We start from the raw sequence: 23,737 nt of genomic DNA on the forward strand, positions 1-23,737 counted from the left end.
ACATCAATAGGTGTTGCAGTGACAGAATTCAGCTTAAATCTTCTGTTTGACTACAAAAATCTGGAGGAATATCATTGTTTTTACTAATAATGTATTTCCTAAGGCCGAAAATCTTGTTTATGTGTTTGTGGTCCCCTTAAAGGTAGAGCAGCTCAGTGCTGCGTGCCTCTAATCAGGACTAGAAAGAGAGGTGATATGTATCTCTCCCATTGAGGGTATCTGACTTGGTGGTTGAAATGTTAAAACTTCAGCTGCTGTGGCTCATATTCTGCTTTAGATGCCCTAAACCCCCATATTTTAAAGTACAGAAATAGCAGGTGATGTTCCTGCTCTCTTTTTTTTTACTTAGAAGCATGGGTCACTTAACCACTAATGATGTGGAAGACCTGGGTTCAGTTTGCACCAGTGCCTGAAGGGATTCAAGTCTGTCTCCCATACATGCAAGGAGAGCTCTATTTATGAGGCTTTTTGTGGTTTATGAGGTGCAGTTATGAGGCTGTTGTTCTGAGATGGGATTTTCTGATGCATCCTCTTCAAACTGGCCTGCTTTACAGGTTTTAAGATTTACAGGACAGGAGAGACAGAGAGAAAGAGAATTTTGATCAGACTTTACTTGCTAGGCAAATTTTCAAGAATTGTTCATAGCAGGATTTTTCTCTTAACTTGCTGTGTATTACCAGAGAGGTAATTCATGATATCTTGATTCTATGAAAGACAGATGATTTTAGCATCTAATTCTTGCTGTGTGCTGCTCACAGTCTCCCCACAAGCCACATTTAGCACATACGCAGGCTGCTAATAGCTGTGCTAGAGGAAGACAGGCTTACACCATCTCACACATTGCTTACAAAATACACTTCAGTGGTTTCATCCAATGATTATCTAAAAATAATGCGGAATCAGAGCTCCAGACTCCCTCCTCATTATTTTCCTGTGAAATGCAAAGTAAAGGTTGGTGGGGAACTCGGTTTTCCCAACTGAACCTTCCGTTTTCCAGAGGAACTTCAGTGCTGGAGTCTAGAGGCAGGTGGTGAAGGGTGGTGGGTGGCTTAGCCCAGCACCAGCTGGACAGGCAGTGGGATGTTCTGCTGCCCCAAGAAACCACTTTCCTGCTAGCTATGTTAGGGTTTTTATTCAGTGTGATGGGGTTTTTTCCTGTTGGGATTTTTTTTTTCTTCTTACAAAGTTGATCTGAAGCATATAACCCTATCTAGTATGTAATTAGTGAGGGTGTAGGAAACCTTCCTTGCCATCAGAACTTTCCATACATGCTTCAGTCTTTCTTCGGAAAATCGGCCTGTTCACAGTCGGTAGACCTGTTGTTCTTCACTGGTGCAGCAGTTACTGCGAAATTTGTTGCCTGGGAAGCACACAGAAGATGAGCTTTTTGCCATGGCCAAAATATCTGTGAAGATGGGCAGTAGCTGCCAACCTTAACTGCTGTGTAGTGGATTGCAAGTCATGGAGTAGACAAGCTGTTGGAACATCAAGGAGAGTACTGCAAAAGGGTATTACCTATACCATCAGAGCATGATTTTCATTTATTCGTATCACTGTGCCGCTAGAAAACCCATCTGGTGGGTGGGGGAGTGGTTGGCTCAGTATCAGCTGTTCCTGTGTTGTGGATTGAGAACATTTAGACCTGGTCCAGAGGAGGGCTAAAAAACTGATCAGTGGACTGGACCAACTTACCTGTGAAGAAAGGCTGAGGGAGGAGTTGCTTGCTCTGAAGAAGAGAAGTAGCAGGAGAAACTCCAGGGAGACCACATTGCAGCCTTTCAATATTTAAACAGGGCTTAAAAGAAAGATGAGTAAAGACTTTTTACCAAGGCCTGTGGCAACAGCACAAGGGACAATGATTTTAAGCTGAAAGTGCATAGATTTAGATTGGGCATAAGAAAGAGATGTAAGTTTTATGGTGAGGTTGGTGAGATCAAGAATTAGTTGTGCAGAAAAGCTGTATTCCCCATCCTTGGAAATGTTTAAGGCCAGGTTGGATGGGGCTTTGAACAACCTGGTGCAGTGAAAGATGTCCTTGCCCACAGCAGTGGGGTTGACTAGATGGTCTTTGAAGGTCTGTTTTTCAGCCCAAGCTTTCCTACAATTCCCTACATTTGTATGTGCATGTGCAGGGTAGTAGAGGTGAAATAAGAGCAGTGGTGAGTGTACAGGCATTCTGAAGGAGGTACCTGAGCTAATCAGCACAGTTACACTGTGGCCGTGCCACAAGCAGCCCCACAGAGGAGCCATGGGCCTGTCTATGCAGGTGGTGTTCTTTGTCAGAATTTGTCTTCTGTGTTGCTTGAAAGCAGAAGTCTTGAATTACTGAAGTGAAGTTGTGGGATGCCAAGCCATTTATGAAACAGCTGCACTTTACAGCTTTTTGTTTTCTCTGGTTAGATTTTCGTGCCTGTAACATGCAATTAAATATATATTGAAGCTACAGATACTCTTTTAAATTCAGTGGTAAAAGAGCCCTTAAACCAAAGTGTGAATTCCCCAATTTAATTTGTAATATATTAGGAGCTGTCAGTACTAATTAGTGCTGTAAAATAGTTTCAGCATAAGACCCACGTGTCAACAAGAGTAATACTTACTGAAGAAGCAGAAATTTGAGTATGGCTGTTCAGAGATGCATTTGGTCTGCTCATCTCTACTTGGCTGTGCATGGCAATTATGGTCAGTGGAAAAAGAGAGTGACTGAATTTATAAATTTCTTTAGATTACTTCATGCACCTCTCCCAAAGTAAATAAGCATGCTGGGTTTTCAAGTCTTCCTTCCGAATCGCAGCAGCGAGCCAGCGTACATGTAGGGATCAGCTCTTGCACTTTAAACAGTGGTGCTCCTCAAACAGTCAGGAGGAGTGTTTGGAAATGCTCAGTACCTTTGGATCCTTCGTGTAAGCTTTGACTGTTGAGAAGGGTGAATCCATGTGTCGGTGTATGCATCTGAAAATGCAGCAGTAAGTTCTTGGAGCCGATGGACACACACAGTTAAGCACCTTCCTTCTTTGACCATAACAATAATTTCTGCTCAAATATGGGTTGTGATTTCAGTGATGCGGCAAAACATCAGCTCCATAACCAGTACCAGGTGTCATGTCCTGTTCGGTCTAACGTGTGGAAGTGTGACAGCACTTACCCTGATGTCACTGTTGTGATGTTACACAACATCACCTTGCAGGCAGTCCATTTATGTCTGTATTTAAAATGAAATTAAGAATTACAGAACCTTTTTTTTTACCAGTACAAAGCAGAATATGGGATTTTTTTCTTCTGTCCCTCGGCATGCTTGCAAGAGGTGCTTGTGTGCATCTTTTGCTGGGTCTGCATAGGTAGGTAATTGCACAACTGCCAGCATTATCAATTTGTACTCTCAGGGGTTCTCTGGTTTACCCCAGCCACTGCCAGTTCCTCCCCATGAGGGTGCCAGAGCCTGTCCCTGAGCTCAGTGCCATCTTCCACACTCCAGGAAGTCTCAGATGGCACCATGTGCCTATGCCTGGACATCTGAGTTAAGCCCAAATTGTTTTGCTTAGTGAAAGAGCCAAGAGTAAACTTTGTACAGAATGTTGTTTTGTTAACAAAGGAGGGGTGAGGAGGAGGGTGGGAAAGAGGATTTAGGTCAACTAAAAAACTTTTGGGAATTGATTTCAAATGCACTAGCTTGTTATAATCAGTAAAGAAATAACAAAAAGATCAGAAAATACCTGATGTGTTCTTTGACTGCCTAAGGTTTAAATGGGTCAATGTGTATCATTAACAATGGTTCATTCTAATATTTACTTCTCCCTCTCCTCCTTTATTTTGAAATAGAAACTTCTACTTGGAAGTAAAACTACTTATTCTGTTGAAAAATAGTTCATGCACCAAAATAAAAGCTTTCTTTTTTCCTTCTACATTTCTTCCATGTTTTCTTTTCACAAGCATGAGAAATAGCTTGTGTCTGGTTGCCCCTGTCTCCATGGGTAGCATATAAGGAGTTTCCTTTAAGTTACAATATATATCTCTGAGGGGGGCTCAAGAGCATTGTTTTGCCTACAGTTTAGTTTTAGGTGTCTAATGTGGCATTTTATATGTATTACTTGTTGTCAAAACCCAACAGCACTGTCTCTTAACAGAATTTAATTTTAGGTGTAGTCATATATTCTGAAGTTGATCGAAGCTTAGGAAATGAAAAGTTATTAAGCAGCTGTTACAAACACCTTCTTCGAAAGTTGATGTTTCTTCTGTTTGAAAGCAATTCGTTCTTCACAACAAACTTGGAGTGATGTCATCCGTAACTAATAACATGGTGATCATAGTTTTGTATTAACTCTGTTCTGAGAAAAACAAGTAAATATCCAGTTTCTTCCAATGTGTAGTAATATCACTGTAATATTGTTAGCTATTAAAAAATAATCAGTTTGAGTTCATTTTAGTTCAGTTGCTAAGATGTTTATTTTTTAAGATTAAAAGTATAATGAAATATTGAGTGTGTACAGTCGTCTCAGTTTTCAGATGTGAGCCTTTCAAATAATGGAAATTGTTACAGATACATATTGCAGGCTTTACTTCAGAGCAGGACAAGTACTGTGAATAATGATACTTTGTTTTATGCTATTTATATTCAGCCCTTAAAAGTCAGAAAGAATAAAATAATATAAAGAGAGTTTCATAGTTAGAATGCATTTAATTTTTATATTGAGTATTACAATGTTTTAGCTCTACTGTTGTAACTCTAAATTTGATACTGTATGGGAAAAACTCTTGAGATTCTTCCCTACCTTTTCCCTTCTTTAAAGTGGAGGTAGTCTATGTTATCCTCATCTAAAGGAGATTTCTGAAGACTAACCATTTTGCAGAAATCAGTAAGTGATTATTATTGCCATAGGATAAGAACTGAAATAAGGAAATCTTCATGGTCAGCTCCAGAGCACTGCATTAAATGGTCTGTACTGGAGTGTTTGTCTGCTGGTCCATGTGTAGTGTCCGTGGGTTGTCCATCTCATAATGCATGTGCTGTTCTACTTAGTCTTTACCGTAAACTTTATATAATAAAGACTCAAAGAAGGTGCACAGAGAGGGTTTGATTTTTATTCTCTGTCTTTTTTTCTGTAACAATGTGTACTATGATGTACCAGGTCAGTGAATTGAGTCAAAATCCATTCCAGAGGCATTAGGAACTAATTTTCCAAATGTACGTATTCATAGTTTATATGAACATTTACTTTATGGGTAAAAAGTCAGGAATAACTGTCCCAATTCTACCTTTCCAAGAGCCACGCTAAAAGAACGCTGGTGAGCCTGAACGATGAAGCAATCTGCCTTTGGGGAGCGTTAGGAGGAGGGCTGGCGGTGCTCGCTTTGCTCCGACCCTTAGTGGGCCATTACTGCAATATGCACTTCTTATCTTCATTTTTTGTGGACGAGTGTCACAGAGGGACAGGATGTTTCACCAGTGGGTTTCTGGGATATCTGCTGACAGCAGAGGAATGGTGAACCTCAGCAGTTTCAGGTCCCAGGCACTGCTGGGGCATTTTGCTTTACTTGGCACAAGCCCTTTTGTGTGGTCACTCCAAGCTTCACCCATCTCCTCTTCTCCAGGCTGGAACGCTCTCCTTGACATCTAGCCAAGCCCTGCAGCCTTTCCGGCCAAGCCCACACCCAGAGGGATAAGCACCATTTCCCTCCCACCCTCATCTTCATCTCGTAGGCCTCCCTTTTGTATCCTAGGTAACATTAGGTGACTTAATGCCTTGTTTAGGATTTAAGTGCCTAATTTCCTTAACTTGCAGACTCACTTCACATGACCCCTTGGAGCCCGGGTCCCTTTGCTGGTAGTATCCCAGCCTTCCCAGGCAGGACTTACTATCAAAGTTTCCCTTTTCAGACAGTGCCAGACCCAATCTCTGCGTTTTGTCTGACTCTGTAGGTCTTTTTTTTCAGCCAGTGTTATTCTCATAAATTTGGCTCTTTTTCCTTCCTTGAGGTCAGCTCATGTCCTCCTCAGTGCTGCCTGGTCCCAGAGGAAGGGCGGCAGTGGGAAGCGGGAGAAGTAGTTCAAGGGGTTAAAGAGGCAAACTGCTTGCACCCAGGTTAACGAACTTGGAGTAGAGCTACCCACACATGGAGGTTGAGTAGTTTTGGATATACAAACTCAGGCCATGGTCCCTCAGTACCAGTGAATAGGAGTACCAGGCATGTTTGTTTTACTAGGGCCAACAATAAGTTTGAGGAACAGACAGCAGAAAGTGCTAGTTTTAGTAAAACTTGATTTAAATGTTTTCTCTCTGAAATGAACTCTTTTTTTTAAGCCAGTGAAAGGGTTAATTTCAGTCAGACCTAACTGTACCTATCTCTACGCCATCTATTTATTTTACTGAAGAAATGTTGACACTGAGTTCAGCCTCAGCTGGGAGGTCAGAAGAACAAAATGAATATAAAGCTTGAAGGATAGTAAACAGAAAGAGGTTCATTTGGGAAAATGAATTCATCTGGTGGAAATTAGGATGAACAAAGACAAGCGAGGAAAGGCATGGAGAAGCTCAGTTGCAGCATATGGATAACACGCCAGATGTGAGTTTCAGTCATGGCACCTCCGTCACCACCACGTATGTGTGCGATAGGAGGTGTACAGGTGTCAGAGCAAGACTGAGTAATGAGGAATGATTGAAAAGAAGTACTGCCCAGTCTTTTATGCCTTTTCCTCATCAGCTGTATTTAGCAGCTGCAGAGTCCTCTTGCAGTATCTGGCACTGCTTGCCCAAGGAGGAATGACTTGGAAGTGTAAGACCAATTTGTGAGTGCTGAGCTCAAAGGCTGGTTTGGTCATGGCTGAGTTTGCCTGGAACTGGGTGACAGCTTGCAGGTGGTTAAAGGGTATAAATAATAGTTTCCTGCATCATTTGTCACAGTCCTTTTTGCTAATATATTTATGAATATTTCAGACTAACATGCAGAGTAAGAAAAAGTATATCAAAGCTTTGCATTAACAAATTGTTGGCTGCAAATTTTTCTTCAGGCTTTCATTGTTTTTCAGTGTAAGTTGGCTTATGTGGACACATTGAATGCTTTTATGTTAGTTTCAAAAAACCCCACAATATAATTTGAATATTTTTACCTAGAAATGTAAATGCTGCCCAGTGAGTACTTTCTACAAAAATTATTTTTACTAAGTCTTGATAATTTGATGGACCTCTCTATCAACAATCCTGCTTGGTAGGTACTTGTGGAAACTTCTGATGTGTGTTCCATGTCAGGCAAAATAGCTAGTCTAGACTGACAAAAGAAAATTCACTTTAAAAATCCCAATGTATGTCTATTAGAATTTTTCTTACTATTTTTTAATGTAAACATCAAGGATTCAAATTTATTAACTCAAGTTTTTGGACAAACAGAATTGTAAGATTCTGATTTAAGGCTGTAATAGAGAAAATAAAGAACCAAGTGAAATCAAAATGAGAAAATCATCCCAAAAACATGGGGGGAGGGGTTAGAAGGAGAGCTGGTAGGTGATTGTATGAATTCTTGTTGTCTAGAGTTTTATAAACTTTTTTTTTAAATCCCCAAAATTAAATTGGGGCAATACAATATTTTTTCCTGGTATTTTATCTTTTATTTAACAATTATTTATGGATCTGCCATTTGTTTAGAAATTATTTTCACATATAAAATGAATTAGTACCAGAAATACAAATGTGTTATCAATATTCTGTTCATGCTTAAGTAAGTAGTAATCCAAGCACTGCACCTTTGTTAGACTTGTTTCTCTTCAAGAGTTGTGTCATAGCAATGAGCATAAATTTGTTTCTTTCAATAGATTCTTCCTTTGACAGAGCGTTCTAGTAACACTGCTCAAATATAAATAAAGCACCTGAGCTGAACATCTAGTGTTCTGAATGTGTTTATGATTTAGGGAACAAGGGGGTAGGTTTTGTTGCTTATCAAAAATATCACAGCAGGCCCATGTAGGATTTGAGGTACTGAGAATTTGTCCACATTTTCAAGATATGTATCTTTTTTATGTTTAATGTACTAGATAGTACAGGGGCTGATTAGTTTGTTTGGTATAGAAATCTGTAATCACTGGTTTTTCCTTCTGTGCTGTTTTAGAAATCCTTTGATAAACCTGTCAGTTTTGGGACGGGCGAGTGGGATACCAAGTAACGTTAATGCTTACTCTGTTTTTGCAAATGTATTATTTAAAAATGGGTCATTTCATATGAGTTGTATTTGCGCTTACTGTTAAACATGTTTAAAAATTAATGCTGTTTGCATAGGGATCTCCTTTCATTTTGAAGCATGGTTTCCCAGTCCTAATTTGAGCTGTTACTAAAGGTTGCAGCACGTGGTACTTTTTTAATGTCGAAGTAGTTGTGGAATAGTATCATAGTGTGACTGATCAGGAAAAGTTAGAAGATAGCGTTGACAACCTTGGAGCTTGAATTCTGCTTCTGTATTTGTGGGTGGTTGATTTGCATTTAGTCTCCATTTCTTACTTAATTCTGTTCCTAGTTTGAGGCATCTTCTGTAGGTTCTACGCATTTAGCAATACTCTGCTAACAAAGGCCACCTGTGCCTCATAGCATGTGCTATGGGAGTTTCTTTTGCCTCTTCAGACTCACAAAGAGAATAGAAATACTATTTTTAGGCTTTGAGGGTTGGAAACATCCACTTTGAAATCAAACTTCCAAGTGTTATGCAGAGATAATGATACATTAAGTGAACAATGAGTATTTTAAAGTGGGTATCTCTCAGTCTCTCCTGTTGAATCAATTCCAGTTCGGTTAAATGTGTTTTCATTGAGCCTTCTTTTTATTTTAATAATTCCTGGACTCTACCCTCTGTCTTTCTCAGCACCAATTGCTGCTTTTTATAAAAGCTTCAATGGGATTCATTGTGACAGAGTCTGACTCAAGCTTACATGGGAGTGCCATCTCATAGGGATCTCTTTTCTTCCCTGGAACACAAATTTAACCTTGACCCTGAGCAACTGTTTGTTGGAAACTGACAGTAAGACACATTTTAATTCCTGCTTCCAGAAAGGAAGCAGAAAGATCCAGCTGTCTTGCATTTTGCCCTCTTCTTCAGCATGACCTCCTGTGTTTCTCCAGTACATCCAAGCTGAGGAGTTCTGCCAGCCTGGGAAAGCCTACAGCAGCAGCCTTGAGCAAAAAGGCAGAAATGCCTGTTCACTTGGTGCTTTAGCACATGGAAACAAAATTTGAAGTATTTTGCTCAGTTTTGGTTTTCGGCTGTGAACATGTTTGTCATTCTGCCTCTATACAGCTGTCTGTCACCACTGTACTGGTGCACCCTTCATGCACAGATTAATAATAATAACTGCATCTCAAATTGAGCTGTATTATCTTTTCTGAGGGATAGCAGAGTGTTTCAAGTAGAGGTTGTTTAGTTCTTTTATTTCTGCATGTTGTATTACTTATTTTTCTGAGACTTTTTTGTTGCTTTGGTTAAAGTGGGGATTTTCAGGCAGAAGTGAGTATTGTCAATGTAATTTCTCATGCTGGGAAGGGGTTTTGAGAAACATCTCTTCCTGTAATTTTAAAGAAGAGTTCACTTCTAGATTAGCAAAATAAGCCCCAAAAAGAGTCTGAGTAAAGCACTGGGTACTTGAGCCATAACCTACAGGGCTTTTTGAAGTGCCCAGGCTGCTACTTACCCAAGCTAGCTGCCGCCTTTTGTGCTCGGCAAGTGCCCACTTGGTGTGGGACAGGGCAAAACCTGACACAGGCAGATATGTTTCATGGCCAGCACCTACAGAACTTCAGTTTCAGGGGCATGAACCTTCTACCCTATTTACAAGAAAGATCAGGAAAATATTCCATTTCAATTTTAAAAGCAAACTGTGTGCAGAAGTTGAGCACACCATGTTCTAAACCCAATTCACCTGCTCATTTCATGGCATTAGAGTTGTAAGCACATCTGTGTGCTATGCAAAAGCAAAATGACTCCTTCTAGAGCCAAGTGGGTTTTGTCTTTTAAAATGTATTGGTTTTCATTGACAGTGAAGTGTTAGAAAATCTGTAACGTGCACAGTATTTCCGGTTATGAAGGTTTCACCCTCCAAGCAGGATGACCAGAGCTGAAAGCTGCTCTAGCCGGGCACAAGTTCTGCACTGCCTGCCCAGGAGAGACTGCATGCCTGCACTGCCGAGCCTTGGCATTTTGGTGCTGCAGTGGCAACTATGTGGTTAAAGTTGTGGGTAGCTTTTCAGACAGAGTATGATTTTTCTCATCTCAGTCTTCTTTGACACTGACAAAACAAAATCAGCTTGTCTAAAATTGCTCCTGCCAGAGCAGAATGAGGTGGGACAGCATGATGAAAACCAGCAAGGGGTTTTGTGTGATTTGACTGAAGAGTTAAACGTTTAGCAATTTATTTTTTAACTTCCTGTCCTCAAAGCTAGCTTATTTTATAAACGCTAAATTTAGTCTGTTCTGTTTCCGTCATCAAGGACAGCTTTTTTGGTATGCTTTCTTACAAAATGTTTGACCTTGGGAGATTGCTGCCAGAAAGGAAGACACTTCAAAAGCTGACAGCTGATTGTTGGAGGTTTGTAAACTCTGTTGTGTGGGATCCGTAGAAGTCCACAAAGGCATAAAGACTCACTGTGGCTTAGTACCTTGTGAAGCTGATGAACTGCAAGGTGTCAGGATGAGTGGCTGACAACAAAAATTATCTTTACTTTTTCTCTGGTTTTAACCTCAGCTGTGTGGAAACTGTGAAAACTTCATGTGTTCTTTAGGATGGGAGACAGTGCTGGTACACAGAGGAGTTGCCATGAGTAGAATAAGAGTAGAGTCAAAAGGGGCCATTGCAAAATTTCCTCACAAGTTAAGAGGAGGTGGAATTCAGGGGGCTGGAAAGAAGATGAAGAACTGTGTAGGAAAGGATGGCTGCCCAGCAGATAGGATGCTATCAGCCACAGAGTCACCATGTTTTGCTCAGGGTAGTGTGGCTGGTTGCGAGGTAGACTGGTTGTTTTTCTATAATGGCCTGGGAATAAGGAGTAAGGAATGCTTTTTTATTCTGCCAAAAAAAGCTTTGTGAATAGGGAAATCACATGTTATGTTCCTGGTGGTATTTATTAATGACAAGCTAATGAAACAGAGGACTGCAAAGAATACTGGTATACAGATTTAAAAGGGCAGGCACAAAAAGCATGAGCCAAGAGCATTGATTAATAGAGGCTGCACCTTTATTAAAAAGCCTTTTCTAGGAGGGTGCCATCCTAACCTGCCTTCCAGTTCTGGCTCAGCCACATTTGAGTGGATGGTGAACAGCATAAGGATGCAACAGCAGTATTGTGGAGACATGCGTTGCTGAGATTTGCTTCTGAGACCCAGCTGGTGGCAGGGCTGAAGCTGTCCCTCTCCACTGTACCAGTGGGCTGAGCAGTGAGATGAGGGAAGCCATGTGGAGATGTACCCCTTCATGTTGTATTTCCATGGTCTGGGCTGGCATCCAAGGCAGCCCACTGAATTACAGGGACCTTAGGATGAACCCTTCCTAAGCCACCAAATGTTCTGAAAGCTGCCAAACTCTCAGCAACAGAGTTTAGACTCCTAAAACCAAACTGAAGTTTGCAAAACCAACACAGACACTTTTGGGAGCCAGACAGGAAAAGCCTGCTTCAGATGCCCAAACTAGCAATCTTCTGAGCCCACACCACCACAAGAAGCCCACTTCACTAGATGAGATGGAAAGACAAAACTAGAGAGACAGAAGAAATGAACACACAACTATTTGTTTCTCTTCGAGTTGAGCTGACATAATGGCTGAAGGTATACTGAACCTCCCAGCCACAGCTTTATTGTCTTCTCAGTTAGAAAAGATGTAGTTCCATTAAATAAAACCAACAACAAACACTCATTGTCTAGGGAAACAAACAGTTATTTCTCAGTTAATAACATTAGTAGAAGATGCTAAGAAATAGTGTTCTGAGAATTCAGCCATTTCTTTTGGCTTCCGTGCTGCTTTTCTTCCCACAGTTCCTTATTCTGGAATAACTGTCATCATTGGGAAAGGTTTACTTATACCATCCATTTTCAGAAAATAATGATAAATTTAATGTTCAAAGTTTTGATTCATCTACTGATTAAATAGAGTTTTGGCAGCTTAGATAAAATCTGAGATCATGGTGAAACATCTGTACCACGTGTAGCTTGTTGGCGATTGAATCTCGGACCCAGACCGGCAGGGAATCTGAACCGTTTATTCAAAGGAGTGAGTTGGTTTTATACACTTTTCTAAGGCACAGCATTTCCTTATATAAGTGACCTGTCCCGTGTTGCCACATCAGCAGCACACTTCGTAGGGGTCTGCCCTGTGACACCTCCTCCCCCAGGGCCCGGTGGGGACAAGCCTCTCTGTGCTGCCATGTGCTCCTTTGTTCTGCCATGTGCCTTTGCAGGCAGGTTTTACAGCTCACAACCTAATTCTCTCTTATAATTCCTCATAGTAGCTCACTGTAAGGGAGCGTGAGTTGTTGAGGTAGATCTCTGTTTACCACCAGCAGAAGAAAATATAGCACTCATTTACAATTTTTACCTTAAATATGAAACATACAAACCTGTTTTGATAAGGATCCTGCTGTCTCTTGTATGTCAGCTGACATAAGTCACATCCTGAATTTACCAAAGGGCATCCTTAGTCTTAGAGTTTTGTCAGGGAAAGGCAGCTATGGAACGGCATACCAGTTGTCATCCTGTTTGGAGAAATTAATAAAGGTTTTGAGCTTAGTTTCACTACTGAAGACTGAAATAATAATATTAACTGCATTACCATAGTACACAGAGACTGCTTGGCCCCTCCAGCAGATAAGAAGAGAGTACCTAGGGAAGGGTAGATGCAATATAAGGAATGTACAAACAAAAGTAAATGTAGAAGAGCTGTTAAAGTGATTTGTGTGATAGTCTGAAGTTATATGTTACTTTTTTTTAATTCCCAAAGGAGTAGGTGTAATTACTGTAGTGAAACAAAGGCCTGTTCTTAGCTCAACCTAGAGAAAATCGTAAGTCGTGACCTGTGCTTTGTCTCAAAGACCATTAACTCTATCGGCAGAACAAATACTTTGTGTGGTATCAGCTACAGGAGGGTTTGGGTTTCTTCTTCACTCTTCTTGTGAGGGATCTAGTGCTTCTTGCTGCAAAGGTAGGTGGGACTTCGGGGCGGAAGCACTCAGTTTGGTGATAGACTGCTCTTGAGGTCTATGTGGATCCCTTGTGTCCAGTCTCAAAAGTATCTTGGAAGTCACAAGACTACTACCAGCAGTCTGACACGTATGCACTGGATAAATCAAGTGCCTGGTGCCCTCAGAGCACTTTAGGGTGCTCCGAAGCGCGACAAAAGACAGCAACAGCAGGTAATCCATCCTTCAGCTCACAGAATAACACATTGTGTTGCCAAGGCAGGTGGCAGTGGGTCAACCTGAAATCTGCCTCTGGTACCCAGGGAAAACCTGGAAGTAAGGCAACATGTAGGATTTCTTGCATGGTGGATTTATCTGCCCTGTGGATAGAGCTGTTGATTCACGCTGCTTCTACATGACCCATGTCATGTGCATGAGGGCATCCCTCATCTCTCTTGCACATGAGTTGATGCCATTTATCCCTCTTCTCTCAAACATTTAAGGTAGGAGATGCTGCATTTGGCCTTATGAAGGTTCAGGTGTAGCCTGTGCAGGGTGTCCCTCTCCACTTTGCTCTGCTACCTGTCTGTTCAGTTTAGCAGAACCAGTCTGTCTGCCCAAGTGCATATAGATGAGACTTGTCAAGATTTGACAAATTAACTTTTTGTGCCATGTATGTTTATGGTTTTGTCTTTATGATGGCACAATAGGGGATCTCATTATGAACAGTAGCCAGGATAAGGTGTTTCAGAGGAAGTTACCAGGAATCACTGTAACCTGGCAATTGCAGGCAGGTTTGCCTTCTTGAGGAAGAGCTTTACATAGCCTTGTCACTCATAGCTGGTTCTGTGCTTGGAAAAGTAACCTGTTCTTCACTTTGTGTTCTTTTTTAGCAGAATTTCCCATTGTCTTAATAAAAAGGGATTTTTTTCTTTTGTTATTTGTATTGCAACAGGACAGCAGGATCCAGGGTCCAGGTGAATCCTTTATTTGGATGGTGGTCCCTTTATTTTAAATTGAAGGGACCACCTTTAGTCCACCTTTAGACCACCTTCTAATCTAAATCAAAACCAGGATTGGTGCGTTTTTAGCAAGTTACTATTTTAAATTAAATTAAATTTGTGTATGAATAGAGGAAGATACTTACTGTTCCAGAGATGTTTTTGCTTTCAAATGGGGGAAAATGTCAGATCCAAGAACCAGTCTAAATCAGCTGAATACATGCGATCTACGAGAACATCTCATTTTCAGCGTGCCAAGGATAATATCCAGTTAGGCCCTTACTACTGCAGTTTTCAATATTAGTGTTTGTATTTTCCTTTTTCAGTAGAGTTCCATTCTCTGTTGAAGCTTGACTCTGACTCAAAAGAAGGAGAGATTTCCTTGGAAATATTTAATGTAGCTGATTATAAAAATCCCGAAGGGAATTAATAGCTTGATTGATTGTTAGTTTATTGACAGTAGACGTATTAAAATATTTCTAGCTTAAATATTTCTGACTTTATATTTTTATATACTTAGTAAATACCATAATCTAGAGATCAAAATAATGCATTTAGAGCTGCTTAGGTACTGTAAAAAGATTGCTTGTTAGAGCTGCATAGGGAGTAATCATTTTGGATCAAGTGAGGTTTGAAGGAGCAATGCTTTATATTGAGGTTGGTTTTGGTACTACAGCTGTAACTGTGTGAATGCCTGTCTCTGGAGAAGCTCTGCTGCAGTGCAGTGCCATGGAGGTCCTTCTCTGAGGAGCTGAGAGCTGTGCTTTGCCTTACAACCAGGTTATAGATGGGCATTTCCACCCTTGCTCTGCCTGGTGAAAATTACTTGAAAAAACATTGTTAAAGACTGGTTATTAATGATGTACTGTCAAAATGGAAAGATATATCAAGTGAACTTCTCTAGGGATCTGTCTTTGGTCTAGCATTATTCAAAAATTCTATTAACCTCTTTGATGACAGAAATAAGGGAAAAACTATAAAAATAGCAGATGGCACCACTCTAGAATAAATTTAGTCCAACCAGCTTTGAAAGAATTAGTCCAAAGCATAAAATTATTTCATGAAGTCAGGAAAATAGTTCTTAATTAGTATGGGAAAAAAATAATAACAATGGGGAAGGCTATGTAATGGGCTATTTCAGAATGATGAATTGCTGTAACCGTCGCTCCCTCTAGCAGGGCAATCATACAAATGTGTGGCTCTGTACTGACATGTTAGTTCATTATCAATGACCGTTCAGAGTGCAGAAGTCAAACATAGAACTGAAGGGCTGAGGGTAGCATAAGGGACCACCTCCTGAAAAGTGTTGTGGACAAAACTGCAAAGATCACTGTAAAGAGCAAATGAGTACTAAGGTATGTCCTTTTAAAGAGGACGTATGACAGAAAGAACAGGCCAGGTCTGCCTAGTCTAGAAGAAGGTAGACAAGTGGGGGGAAATAACAGTCTTTGAGCATGAGGAATGGTAGTAACCATTTTTTCTTCATGTCTGAGTGATGATGACACAAGAGAGTAAGGCTGTGGTTTAAAATGAAATGTTGGAAAAAAAATGTTCTGTCAATATGAATAGTTGTTACTGCTGAAGATACTAAAATTTTTGTCACTGGTGACTTTGCATAGTGCAAAGAAACAGGATGATTTTGTACCATTAATCCCGACAGTTTCTAAGAAATGGGAGTAGAACTTTCTTTTCTTTTCAATATTCTGTTCAAACAGAACATGTCTCTGCTTTCTAACATGATCTGTACTTTAAAATTTTGGGCGGACCCAAGAAAAGGATACAAGTCCTATGGCTTTCACGACCAAGTTGTGTGATGTGCATTAGCAGCTGGGTGTGCAAATCATCTTTAGCCACATGTGTAACTATGTCCCTTTGTTCTTCCTCAACAGTCTCCAAACGTCCACAACTACCCAGATATGGATGCTGTACCCTTGTTACTAAACAACATGAAGGCAGACCCCACGGAGGATTCATTATCTACAGACCATTTCCAAACACAGACTGAACCAGTGGACTTGTCAATAAACAAAGCCAGGTCGTCCCCTACAGCAGCTTCATCTTCACCAGTTTCCATGACAGCATCAGCCTCCTCCCCTTCTTCTACTTCTTCTAGTCGGCCAGCTTCATCCCCCACAGTAATAACATCAGTCTCCTCAGCAGCATCTGTACCGTCAGTATTAACTCCAGGTCCTCTTGTGGCCTCTGCCTCTGGTGTTGGAGGTCAGCAGTTTTTGCACATTATCCATCCAGTACCACCTTCAAGTCCCATGAACTTGCAGTCCAACAAAATGAGTCACGTGCACCGTATCCCCGTGGTGGTACAGTCGGTACCTGTTGTCTATACAGCTGTGAGATCACCTGGGAATATGAACAACACTATAGTAGTACCACTGTTGGAGGATGGGAGAAGCCATGTCAAAGGTAAGGTGGAGCCACTTCTGTGCGTCTGTGGCATCTCTGAAACTGGTCTTACATGAGAAAACATAAAAGCGATTATAAAGCTGTTACTTTCCATGCTTACTGTGTTGTTGCTGAAAAGGCATACAACTTACATGATTGGGAGGAACCTTTAAAAGTCTTATCCCAGATGATCTTTAAAGTAAATAAGTATTTAAATGAAGACTGAGTTCAGCAGTGGTGTTAGATACTTGGACAACTTGTGGTAGGTTTTGTCCTGAGCGAAATAAATCTCCCCAGAAGCTGAAGAAGTAGGAGAATGGAAAAAATGTCAGTGTATGACATTTATGACAATATAGAAAATAGCACAGATGGACATGGAAAACTCACCAGCTGTTTCAGATTTAGCAAGGGGAGGAATGGCAGAGAGATTGTTCCCCAGCAAGGAGAAAGCAATCATTGGGCTCTAGGAATGTATGAAGGAAAGGCTTGTGGACCAAAGAGCATTAGCAGATGCAGAGAAGTAGGTTTTATTAAGCTCAAGGAGTGGCAGTGTAATACTTTGAATTAGGTTTCTTCTTCCAGATTAAACAGCAGAAGGGAAGGAAGCCACACAGAATGTTTATGTTGGGAATGAGTTTTGCAGACACAGGACCCCAGAGGCACATGGAGGTGTGAAGGGAGGAAGAGGCACATGTCAGAAGGACGGATACACTCTTGAGGTGTCCAAAGAACACAGAAAGTGGAGCTGGAAAGCAAGAAAAAGTGAAAACTCAACAGTTACTAAGGGAGCAAAAACTTGTTAGAGATAGTGAGATGATGGGTGGAGGAAGAAAAGAAAAACCAGATGTGCCTAGAAACTTCAAAAGCACAGCTTTATAAAGGTGGCATTAGTGACAGAGATGGGAATATGCAGAAAGGAATGAGATACTCATTTCAAGGCTCATTGCATGTGAGTGAATAAAATACGGTAATTTTCCCCTGAAATGAGGTATTGAGGCAGAAAGGGAGGGTATTGACAGATAACCTTACTTTGGGGCTTATGAGACTGCAGGACATTTAGTCTTATAACATCTCTTGTGTTCCTAATTGCATAGTGAACAGGTCCCAACAACTTGTATCTCACCTCTCATGTCTGTTTTGGATAAACTGGCAACCGTGTGCTACTGTACAGGACTACAGTGATGGGTCATTCTGATGTTCAGGGGCATCCTGTTGTCTATTGGTCTGTGATTCTCCTACTGTTCCCTCAGTACCCAAAGGGGGACTGTGCCCTCTCAATAGGCTTGGACATAGGAAATGAACTGAGTTGATGTGAGTTAAGTTTTAAGCCTCAAAATGATGGTTTAAGTTTTATTACACTTAATACAGTGATGTAATTTTAGCTCTTTGTGCCTTTCTGTCAAGAAATTATGAATAAAACCAGAACTTTGCACCATGTAGTCTAGAAAGAAAAAAAAAACAAAACAAAGCAAAAACCAAACAAACAGGAAAAGGAAAGTTTTAGTCTGTATTTTGATTTTGGAGCTTCGAGGTGCACCTGACCTTGAGCTCATCAAGAAATTTTCCCATTTGTTTTCTTTTCAAAGACTCTAGCTGGCTCTGGTAGTAGTCTCCTCTATAGGAAGTACCTCCTGATCTCGTAAAACTGGAACTTTGGTACCCCAGTTTCATCAGCAAAATTCCAGAATTTAATGTGCTGTAGGGACTTCAGCCCATGAACTCCATGCCTTCTGACCTGCCCTGACAGTGTGGCCTTTGTGCTCTAATTGGCAGAGGTCATTAGCCATTAGCCCCTGCATTATCTATTAATGCACAGTTAAAGGAAAAGAAGGCATTAACAATTCTTCCATTTATTAATTTTTTTCTCATGAGTTGTATTCATTTTGTTGTCCCTAATTATTTTGATTAAAAAGTTATAGTTAATTTGAATAAATACAATAAAAGAATAATGGGCAGCAATCCACTCTAGGTAGTCATCTTTTATCAGCTTTTGCTGGAGTGTTTCTCATTCTTTAATGCAAAACAGTATAAATAATTAAATGCAGTGATATCACACAAATTAACTAATTAAATGAATTTCATATGTGTGCAGACTAAATTCCCTTCTGTGATCAGCTATTGCGCTGATAACAAAAAATAAATGTACACAGATCCTAACAGGACATCGTTGTCAAATTGAATTAGTTCTTAATCCTCTACCAGCTGATGGACAAATGCAGGTTTGGAGTCATCTAGAGTCACAGCTTTCAACTTTTACATGAACACTGATAATTTTCAGAAACAGAAAAATATGCTCTCTGAAACAGTCGATCCACAGAGAGCATTGGCAGCATAATCCCTGGGTTATTCCTGCTTTGGTGCTAGTTCAGAGACAGGCGTGCCAGTTGGGAAGCACTTAAAGTTATGTTTTGCATTAATCTTTATCTAAGCCCTTTTCACACAATTGAGACTTAGGCATTTGCCTGAACACAGATATTTTTAAATGCTAAAATTAATGAAAATAACATCAGACTTGAGTTCAGATCTCTCCTGTTTTTCTAGGTGTTGGGTGCTGAAGGGAAAAAACCACAAGAAACAGGGCATACAGAAAAGCTTTTTCTTTGTTATTCCCAATTTTATTTTTCTTGTGCTGAACAAGAAACAGGGCATACAGAAAAGCTTTTTGTTATTCCCAATTTTATTTTTCTTGTGCTGAATTTTCCTCTTCCTTCCAGGTTTGACTAGAACCGTTTAATCTTTAGTTTTTTGCAAGAACCTTCTCAAGTTGTCACCATCCCTCTAATACTGCCTCCAGGTGTTTTGCTCAGGTGGCTTTCTGCTTCCCTTGATGCTTCCCACTCCTCCTTTCTCTCTCACTCTCTCTCTCAGACAAAACTGTCCTGGTGGCTGCTTTTTTAGGCAGTTCAAGCAAATAGTTCTTTCTTCGTGTTCTGTTTGAATTCTCTCTTCCCCCTGGCACAAGAAATGGCTATCTTGTCTTCTGTTTCCTCTTCTTTTTCTATTTTTCTGTTTTTTCTAGTCCTTCCTATCTTGCTGTCTGCTCTTTGAGTGCCACATTCAGCAGCTCTGCTTCTTCTTCCCCTCCTTTTCTGTTAATATTTTTAATCTATACTGTCATCTCCTCCTCCGCCTCTGTGCATCCTTCTCCATGGTGTCATTCATCATGGCATTCTTAGTATTACCGTCCTTCAGAAGAGTTTCAGATCTCCTTTTGTGCCTCCTAGTTTGCTGTTTATTTCTGCTGTCTATCCTGCCTCCTCTCTCCCATTTTTTATTTTGCTTGCAAGATTTTTTTTGTTTTAAAGACACGTATATACAAGGTGCCAGCAGCATCCCATTAGGTCCTGTGGCATGTGCTACACCCCAAGGTGGGCAATGGGAGACAGGGCTATCCACGCTGCAAAAGCACCCTTATGTCAGAGTGATGTGCTTTTGCAGGATAAAAACCTAGTCTAAATCAAAACCAGAATTGGTGCATTTTTAGCAAGTTACTAACAGTGCTTAATTAGAAGGTAATTAGTGAACACTGTGTGCAGTATAGGTAATACAGCACTTACCATTTACAAATCTTACTAATTTCCTACAAGTTCCTGACACCCTTCTCTAACCCCACAACACTCACCTATGAACACACACACAGTTACATGCAGACTCCCCTGCTGACCCCGCACCTTCCTCCCCTGATTCACCCACTGGGGGGACGCACTCAAGGGAGATCCCCAGAGCAGCAGGGTCTCTGTGCAGCCCCCACAGCACCAGCCCAGATGTGCAAGTTGCCCCCTACAAGCTTCTCCTCTCATTATTTTGTACACACAAAGCACAGTAGTGTGTTAGGGCTGTTAGGCACCGAGGGGAAGGGAGCCAGGCACAAGTCCTTATGGACACTGTGAGGCCAGGCTGTGCCCTCTGCCTCCCCTACAACATAGCAGAGTCAAAGTTCCCTTCCTTCAGTGGTCACTGCTCTTGTCACAGCCTTAAGAAGTGCTTGGAGGTTTTTTTTCTGTGTGGATTAGGTGGTGGCGACTAGACATTATTGTACATTAAAATATTCCTTAAAAGACCATTATAGTCCCATGAAAATCTCTTTCCTTGCCTTTTTTTCCTCCCTGTTTAGCAATGGTGAGGATTGCTAAAAGTTTAATTAGAGGCACAGCGGGTAGCAGCACCTGTAGATAAGACTGCCTGTTGATTTCCCTTAAACCCCTATCTTCAGTTGTTCCAAGTCTGTCTATATGTTAACCATTTAGACTAACATTTTCCATACTGCATGTTTGCCTCAAGCTACTTCTGTTTTTTTCTCTTTTTCTTCCTTTAAGAGGAAATTTTCAAGAAAAAAAACTATTCCCCTCTTCCTGAGACTGAGCATAGAGAAAAAAAATGTAGCATTTTATATGTTGAAAAATTGATTCCAGCTCTTTTTTTTTGGTGAAAAACTAGAACCTCAGCGGTTTATGACATGAACCTCAAGCTTGGTTTGGACCATTGTTCTTTGCTTTCAGAATATATCCATGAATACTCCTGGCAAATCATGTCCCTCTAGCAGCAGGTTTTGCCAAATACAATATCCTTAAAAATTGTTTTCTGTAATTCAGAGGAGTATTCATTGAAGAGCCTTTCAGAAGCTCCTTCCTGATAATGGTGCACTAAGGGCTGGTGCAACTTTGATATTTCTGGGGTTTTGGAATTAAATTTATGGATTCTCGTTTTTACGGGTTTTTAAGTTTTCGTAAGACGCAATCACTTGCAAAATTCAACAGTCAGAACATAATAAATTTAAATTTGCCACCTGAACTTTGTCTGCTTCCCTAGTACATAAACAGCTGTAATGACATGGGCTTGGACTATTTTTATGTTACATCTTATGTAGACCTGGCAAAAAATACACAGGTTTTGTCTTCACAGTTTGCATGTGCCATATTCCTCACTGTGAATATATTAATATGTAATAAATGCAGTATCTATTGCTGCAGATTTTTTGTGACTTAAAACAGGTAGTACCATTAGATTAAGGTATCCACTGCCCTTGTTTTTTTGAAGTACAGCCTGTTACTTCTGCCTACTGTAAAGTTTATTCCACAAAAGTAAATGCAATTTGTTGTATGATAGAAATTAAGAGAACTGCTCCATATGTTAAAAGGTCAGATTATATGGTCTGTTTGTATAAATTATGCTATGGAAGAGACTTTTAATTAAAACCAGTAGTGTTGCCTTTTTTGTTTCATGTGAAGTGATTTCTACATTTTCGTAGATGGCTATTTTGGATTTGAGTTGCGTCGAGGCTGAGAGTTTTTACTTTAGCTACAATTATTTTGTTGCTATGCACAAAAATCTTTTGTGGCTGTACATATTCCAGCCTGTCTGCCTCCACCCTACTGCCCCCCGAATGTTGAAGCTCTCTCCTCATGTTGGTTGGTTCAGCTGGAAGAAATGCTAGTGGTCCTGGGAAAGCGGGAACAGGTTGGCAATGGCTGGCCAGGAAGAGAAGCAGGCAGAGGAGAGGCTTTTGTTCAGGGATGTGTGTGCTCCTGGAGATGGTGCACCTTATTTAAGAACTGGAGGAAACAGTAATTCTTGCCGGAATGGAGAGTTAAAACAGAGGCTGTAAGATATGCTGTGGTATTTGAAACCAAGGAGGCTGATTTAAGACAAAATGGATTAGGTTAACTATGGGGACTTCCCTGAACAGACTTCTACTTAAATTTCCAGAAAAGTACTTTCTAGGGATTTACTAGTGACATGCTTAGATTTTTTCACTGTAGAAGCAAATGCTCTTTTAAGATTCATCAACATGATTTGAGATCATGTACATTTTCAACTAGGAGGAATTTGAGGAAGGGAATGAGGTAGATGCATATTGCAACTTGATTTGTGAAGCCCAGCATAAGCGGGATGAGTAAATTTATTTTGACATATCCTGAGCCCCCCCTGCACCTTTTGGAGGCTGTTGGTTCCTTGTCTTCCACGCCAAGAATGCCTCTGGCCCTTCAGTTCTGTATTCTCACCAGGGCTGAGCTTTGATCTGGTTGCTTTTATCCCACAAATTTGGATCCAGCAGAAACACATGCCTAAAACTTCTCATTTATTTTATCTCTGCCTTGGGTTTTATTGTGCCTTGGGCCAACCTGCTGGAAACTTGATGTCTAAAATATTTCTGGATTGTTCCAGTGTGTAAGTTGCAGTCTGCTACCATCGTGTAGTAGTTTTGCAGTATTTTATTTAATATTAAATATATTCTGTCCTTACTGTTTTCCTTGTTTACTTTTGGTGATAGAGTATTTGTATACTGGAGATTCAGCGAGATATAAATCTCAGTAGTCTTAGTAGTTTCTTTTTTTCGTTGATGAGGTCTCCTGGCATTGAAATAGCTTAGAAAGAGAAAAGTCCTTTGTTTAAAAAATGGGTTTGTATGTTTATGTATACAACCCAATGACAGAGATGCTTAAATATGTGCATATATTACATCCATGCAATCCCTCTCTCTTCTGTATTTCTCCATACAGTTATTCTTTTAAGAGGTTTATGGCAAAGTATTTGACTGTTGAAATGATTTTAAATATTGCCTTTGATTGGATCATAGCAATTAATATTCTCTGGTAGATTAGTTACACTGTGCATTCAGTGCCAGTTCCCATTCTCTGTGAACCATAACCACGCTAGGTACAGTTAACTGCTCAAGCCATATAGTCCCATAAAATCTCAATAAAATCTGAAAACTGTGGAGTATGGGTAATCTTGCTATAAATTGTAATAAAAATTACCCCTGTAGACTCTATATTCTGACCATTATGTTCATGGATACTGCTGCTTTGTACATAAAGTTTTATGAAATAAATCGACCAACTCTGCTGCCCCTACCAGGCACCAAGCTGTTTTGATCAAAAATCTGATAGGTGCACTCAGAGCATTTCTCCGATGCATAAAGCATTTGTAATGAACTTTAAATAGGAAGAAAAATGCAGTATATGTGCTTCATATAGTATGAACCAGCTTAGGAGAAGGAAATTGTGAATACCATCATTCACATGCATTTGGTAGGTCTGTAAAGACAGGATTTTGTTTCCTAGAACACATTAAATAAACCTGAGTACAACACAGTCTCTGAGGTCATAATTTTAAGTAGCTCCTGTACATCTGCATCTGGAAGTGTTGCTTCCACCATTAAAAATGTGTAGTGATGTCTGTTGCAATCTTTTTTTAAGCTTT

General features: G+C 40.3%; 1 protein-coding gene across 5 annotated transcripts in view; it reads left to right on the forward strand.

Annotated features, from left to right (window-relative positions):
• KLF12 (Kruppel like factor 12) overlaps nucleotides 1-23,737 on the forward strand; it is a 198,440-nt gene that overhangs the window by 98,846 nt on the left and 75,857 nt on the right. For 4 of the 5 annotated variants that reach the window (XM_017731608.1, XM_017731609.1, XM_017731610.1 and 1 more), the window contains one exon: nucleotides 16,024-16,555. In XM_017731608.1, coding sequence (XP_017587097.1) covers nucleotides 16,024-16,555 — 532 coding nt within the window. Of the gene's footprint in view, nucleotides 1-6,476; nucleotides 6,559-16,023; nucleotides 16,556-23,737 lie in introns of those variants that run through there. The other variant, XM_017731611.1, reaches the window with a different exon arrangement.

The sequence above is a fragment of the Corvus brachyrhynchos genome, unplaced genomic scaffold (assembly GCF_000691975.1).
Source record: "Corvus brachyrhynchos isolate BGI_N302 unplaced genomic scaffold, ASM69197v1 scaffold71, whole genome shotgun sequence".
Classification (NCBI taxonomy): Eukaryota; Metazoa; Chordata; class Aves; order Passeriformes; family Corvidae; genus Corvus; species Corvus brachyrhynchos.